Raw genomic sequence first — 5,364 nt, forward strand, 5'->3', positions numbered from 1 at the left:
ATTTATCCTCCAATCTTTGGTTGGGATAAAAGAGTTGGAAAGCGCATTTGCACATAAAATAATACTGTTTTTTTAATTCTTTTAAAAATTAGCCATATTCAAGGGAAAAAATTCCAAGGCAATAAGCATATTCTTCAGAGAGGAAATGTATGATACATGAAATATACCGAACTTCCAATATAGGTCCTATAGGATAATTTGGAAGATCATCATCAAACATACAAAAGTGGTGAATTATAATTATAATTAAAATGGGAAGTAAAATGAAGTATCCAAATCATCCTATGTCAAGGATTTGAAAACTTTGGTGTATGTTTTATTAAACCATAAGCCATTTTAATTTCTCATGTCCAAAGTACTTAGAGAAAAACTAGAACCATTTTAAAATAGTTTAATTCCATAACTTATGTCGATGTTATTCTAATGTGATGAGTTTAACCAGTGTCATACGCAGCTTACTAAACCATTTTTAATTTGAATAACTTGCTACCCTTTTTTTTTTGTCAATGTTTTGCACATAGGGTACATATTCATGTGAACTTCCACCTTTATTCCCGACAACAATGGCCTTTAGCTCCAATATTATTGAAAGACTCCAGATTTCAGTTCCAAACGAACATGTGGATTTCTATCCATTATGGTCAACCATCGCTTATTATATTGTAAAAGGGTGCAAGAGGAGGTGATGATAATGAAGGTAACAACAGAGGTGTGCTTGGACTGTGTCAGGCAGAACAGAAAGAATTAAGCATGGAAATGAAAAGTAGAAAAACAAGGCAAAGTTTTTATTCAATTGAGAAAGGGAACTATATAAATATATCTATATATAGATAGATAGATAGATATAGCTATTCTTACAACTCAATTGAAGGCAGTACTGAGATAGTTCTTGACAACATTTTCATTCAATATTTGCAACACTTTGGTGTTTGTAGGGCCTACACATCTTGATGTCTTGAACTGGCTCACAGCAGCTCCTAGTGCAAGGGAATGCTCAAGTATCTTCTGGAATGTTCCTCTCCGAACAACTCGGAGTTCGAGGGCACCTATGCAGTTGACTTTGCGTGAGCTTGTGTAGCCAGCATCAACAAAAGACTTGTCCAAACAGTTGCAGCATCCACCAAGCACTTCTTCACTTGCTTCACCACTTATTTCCCAGAAGATTACATAGTGCCCTGGCTCTTTGGATAAATCTATGTGGCTAGTGTAGTCAACTACTTCCAATTTCTCCTCTGCCAACAATTGTGATGCTGATTCCACAGCCAATTGAAGATCTTTCTCTGTGTTCTTGTCTATGTTGATGCTAAGCAGAAGATTGCTACGCCGAACGAACTTTATTTCTGGAGCTGAATTATGGAACCCCATAACCTTAACCACATCACCAAGTCGGTACCGGTACAAGCCTGCAAATTAGGCCAAGTTATAAGATTAATTAATGACTATTATAGACTAGTAAGACTCTTTGAATTTTGTTATGTATAATATAATATTAGTTTTTTTATCTATTTTATGCTACAGTGGAAAATTGTGTGCATTGCACTACCAGTTTCAGCTATTAAGACTTGGGTAAAAAATACTTTCAAAATTTTGCTGTGAAGAAAATTTATAACATGAATATAGAGGAGAAAGTATCACGAGACAAGAAATTGGCATGCTTACAAATTATCTGAACATGTTTCATCTGAAGAATATTTGTAACATTCTATGATGGCATATGCAATTCTACTCAAATGTATATAGATGGAGGACAGGTCAAATAGTACAGGAAGAGAGAAATTTGAGGAAAACTAAAAATGATTTACAAAAGAAAATTTTAGAGTTCTTTGATTTATGTATCAAATCTATCTAGTAGGAACATAAAACTCTTAAGTTGACAAGAAAAAGAAGAGAATGCAACCAAAGTTTGAAAGCAAGGGATATAAGCATAATCTGTATAACCGATTGCATGTAAAAATGAAGGAAAAAAACAACATGCAGATAAGTCCAGGTACAGTGAGTTGGACGAAACAAGGGCTAGTAAATCCAAAATTTGTTGCCAGCTGCTAAGAATAGATCTGTCTCGGAAAGGTACATACATTAATGTGATTAGGTAGGTAAGTGGGTACTATGCTCCTTTGGAAATCACTAGGAATTTTTTTTCTTATTTCTTATTCAAGTTGGTCCCATTCAGGTCATGTCACCAAGCATAAAAAGAAAAATAACCACTTCTCCCTCCCAGAAGGAAAAAAAAAAAACTAAAAAGCATTAATTTGTCAAATAATTAATGAGTTTCTAAAAACACTATGCCAATATCAAAGATTCCAATTGTGACAAAAGAAAGAGGTGGTTTGTGAAATGGTCATGGTTATTATTGATTCTTAGTCCTGATTCATTAACGTTAATAGAAGAAAACATGTAGGCAAAAGTTGAATACCTGCTGGATTAGTGATGACAATCTCATACTCCTCACCAACTTTCACCTCAGTGAGCCCCACAGGCTTAGGCTCCATACAAAGGAAACTAGCATCTCCCTTAATTTCCTCTAGCTCTCTCAAAGGGATGAATTCAAAGTAGCCAATTTGAGGAAGCACAGTGTAGGTGGCCAATTCAGGTGGTACTGTTGGTTTCACATTTGTTCCTATCCACCCTTCAGAAGATCCATAGTCAGAAGTCAACAAAGGCAACTCTCCAGCATAATGCCTCAACTTTCTCAAATAAGGTTCCATTGACCCAGTCATGATCCCATGAACATACTTAACATTGGGGAAAAGCTCTGGTATTAGGCCATACCAGTTGCTAAGCCCCATGCACTTGTTGTGGATCAAGTTGGCCAGCTCAGGGTCAGGTTTTAGGAGCTTAGACATGGCTTCCCTAATGGAGGGCACTGTGACCTTGCTGTTAAGGACACCTTCCTTGATATCAACACAAAGCTCCTCCCAAACTTGCTCAAAGGTCCTAAAAGCATAGACAATGCTGTGTGCAAATATGGAAGACACCAACTGAACTTCTTCCCTGAAGATTAGGCCACACAAGAGGTGGCAGTACAAGGATTGGTGAAAATCAGGACCAAATATGACTTCATCAGGGCTGCAAAGTGGGGACTGAATCGCCTTCATCGCATGCTGGAACCCCGGGTTACGGAACACATTGGTTGTGGCAGTTCCTGCTAGCACACCCCCTTTGGTTTTGAACTGCTTGCTGCTGTAGATAAAGCCCAAGGCCTTGCCATTGTTTATGGGAAATTCCCTACACAATGGAATTGGTGTCATTTGCCAATTCCAACTAGCTTGAAAAATGAAAAAAATCACTGTGAATTTGAATTACATACCTGTTTCTGAAGGCAAAAGAGGTGTGATATATCTGCAATGTGGTGTCAAACAATTCATCATTCCATGGTACATATTTTGGCTTTCCCTGAGTAGTGCCAGAACTGCAAGAATACCATTTGTTTTTTGTTTTTTTTCCCATTTTTCAGAAGCTGAACAACAAATTCAACAACTTAAATGAAACAAAAACATGAGACAAGTCTAAGTGTCTGACCTCAAAGACATGGTTGTGATGGGTTTGCCAGTGAGAACAGAAGAAAAATCACCATCAATTATTCTATTGATATAAGGCTCCAAATCTTTATGAGTAACAAGTGGAACAAAGGCCTTGAAACTCTCAGGATCCGTCCTCCCATTCAAGCCCAAATTCAGCAAGTACTCAGCAGAAGCATTATCTTCCAAAATCCTCTTCAGGGTTTCCCTTTGAATCCTCTCAGCATCCTTTGTCACCCTCTCAAATTCCTCCATCATCCTCTCCGTGTTAAATTCTTCAACTTTCTCCAACATCTTCACAGTCCTTCAGCTGCAGCTATTTATTATAAAAGAAAGTACTCAATTATATATAGAGGAGTAATAAGAATTTAGTTATGACTCATTATTATTTCCCTGTAACTTCCATAAATGTTAATCCGGGGGGGGGAATAATTGATTTACATAAAAGAAACAATTTTGAAAAAGCCAAACATCATGAATAATGCTATATTGCATTGCAGAAGCAAAATATGGATAAAGCCAAAACTGCACCTTCAAATTAAGGTTTTTTTTTTATATTTATTTGACTTAATATCATAATTAATATTTTTTCTGGTGTTGTGATCTTCCCTCCTTTGTTTTGCTAGCAATAGGACCCAGATGAATAAATACCGAAAATTAAATGCCAGAAACAGGACAAATGCAATTCCAAAGGGTGCTCCGAACCATTAGAAAGGCCAAAAACAAAGGGAAAGATTTAAAAACAGTCGATGTAGAAAACGAAAGAAAGGAACCAAATTAGCAAGTGATGAAGCCAGAAAACAAAACAACAAATCCAGGAATAGAAATCAGAGAGGAAATTATGAGGTTCGATATTTGGCTTTAGCTTGGTTTATTCAAGTCAACCAAACTATTCCAAAGGAAGATCTGTTCCAAGCACCAATACGAAAATTGAAAAATTGTGAAGCACAGAAATAAAGCTGAGAGAAATATCGAGAAGCAAAGAAAGAAAATTCAATAAAAGGATATAATTTTAAGTTACCACTTACCGCACAACTGTGAGAAGAGAACACAAAAAAGAAAAAAGGTAAAAACAAAAAAGTCAAAGGTAACCAAAAAGTAGTCCTAGAAGGGTAAAAGGACAGAACAAAAAGTGGGGTGCCGTAAAGATTAGTTTTTGAAATACCCTTTGCAGAGAAAGAGAAACTAACTGAATTGGGTTATAGAAAGATTGAACCAGAAGGCAACTGGGAACCAGAACTGAAGCATATCATAAAGCTCACCAATCACAAGTGCAATATTTTAATGAATAGGATGTTAAAAAAAAAAAATAACCCAAATAAAAAAGTCAACAAAAGCATGTCATGTTTGGTTCCAAATATATATATATATATATATATATATATATATATATATATATATATATATATATATATATATAATATTACACACCCAAAAACTCATCTGGTTTTCTGGGACTTCACGAACATGTCCTGTTAAACACCCCAGAAGCCAGTGGAAGTTACAGAAAAGTATAAAAGTGAAAAAAAATACTTAAAAATGGATAAATCAACTATAGGGTATATCTATTGGTCTAGAATTTGCATATTTTGCATGTAACCATAGGTTAAAAACTTATTCATAAGATGGAGGACAAGAAAATACTAGAAAATGAATATGAATATTTCTCTACCTAGGAGAATCTTGGTGTGTGAGAGAACCCTAGAAATGTGTAATGTATGTTTATGTTTAGTTTGGGAAGAGAGAGAAAGAGTGAAGAGGTGGTAATGGCTGAGTTAGGTTGAGTGTGATAAGGTCAGGATTCACCTCGGGGTTGCAATTTATAGGCAGCATCAATTTCAGTTTG

General features: G+C 35.8%; 1 protein-coding gene across 7 annotated transcripts; it reads right to left on the minus strand.

The window, feature by feature from the left end:
* Nucleotides 1-764: 764 nt before the first annotated feature.
* Nucleotides 765-5,364, minus strand: LOC100813492 (jasmonoyl--L-amino acid synthetase JAR4). Of its 7 annotated transcripts, none has more exons than XM_003528754.4 (5): nucleotides 5,191-5,364; nucleotides 3,520-3,834; nucleotides 3,308-3,409; nucleotides 2,414-3,225; nucleotides 765-1,403 (listed from the first exon to the last, which is right to left on the minus strand). In XM_003528754.4, exons 2-5 carry the CDS (start codon nucleotides 3,810-3,812, stop codon nucleotides 862-864), a joined length of 1,749 nt encoding a protein of 582 aa, XP_003528802.1. In that variant the 5' UTR covers nucleotides 3,813-3,834; nucleotides 5,191-5,364; the 3' UTR covers nucleotides 765-861. The 7 variants fall into 7 exon arrangements, with proteins under 7 accessions (XP_003528802.1, XP_006583252.1, XP_040873224.1 ...); XM_006583189.4 differs by lacking the exon at nucleotides 5,191-5,364 and adding an exon at nucleotides 4,950-5,140; XM_041017290.1 differs by lacking the exon at nucleotides 5,191-5,364 and adding an exon at nucleotides 4,709-4,849.

This window comes from Glycine max, chromosome 7 (assembly GCF_000004515.6).
Source record: "Glycine max cultivar Williams 82 chromosome 7, Glycine_max_v4.0, whole genome shotgun sequence".
NCBI classification, from domain to species: domain Eukaryota; kingdom Viridiplantae; phylum Streptophyta; class Magnoliopsida; order Fabales; family Fabaceae; genus Glycine; species Glycine max.

Bases quoted from the DNA above. Each gene is read 5' to 3' on its own strand.
- LOC100813492 (XM_003528754.4), bottom strand. From the start codon at position 3,812: ATGTTGGAGAAAGTTGAAGAATTTAACACGGAGAGGATGATGGAGGAA. The intron at 3,410-3,519 runs GTCAGACACTTA...GTATTCTTGCAG, and splicing joins ATCACAACCATGTCTTTGAG to TTCTGGCACTACTCAGGGAA. The intron at 3,226-3,307 runs GTATGTAATTCA...TCCATTGTGTAG, and splicing joins TCTTTTGCCTTCAGAAACAG to GGAATTTCCCATAAACAATG.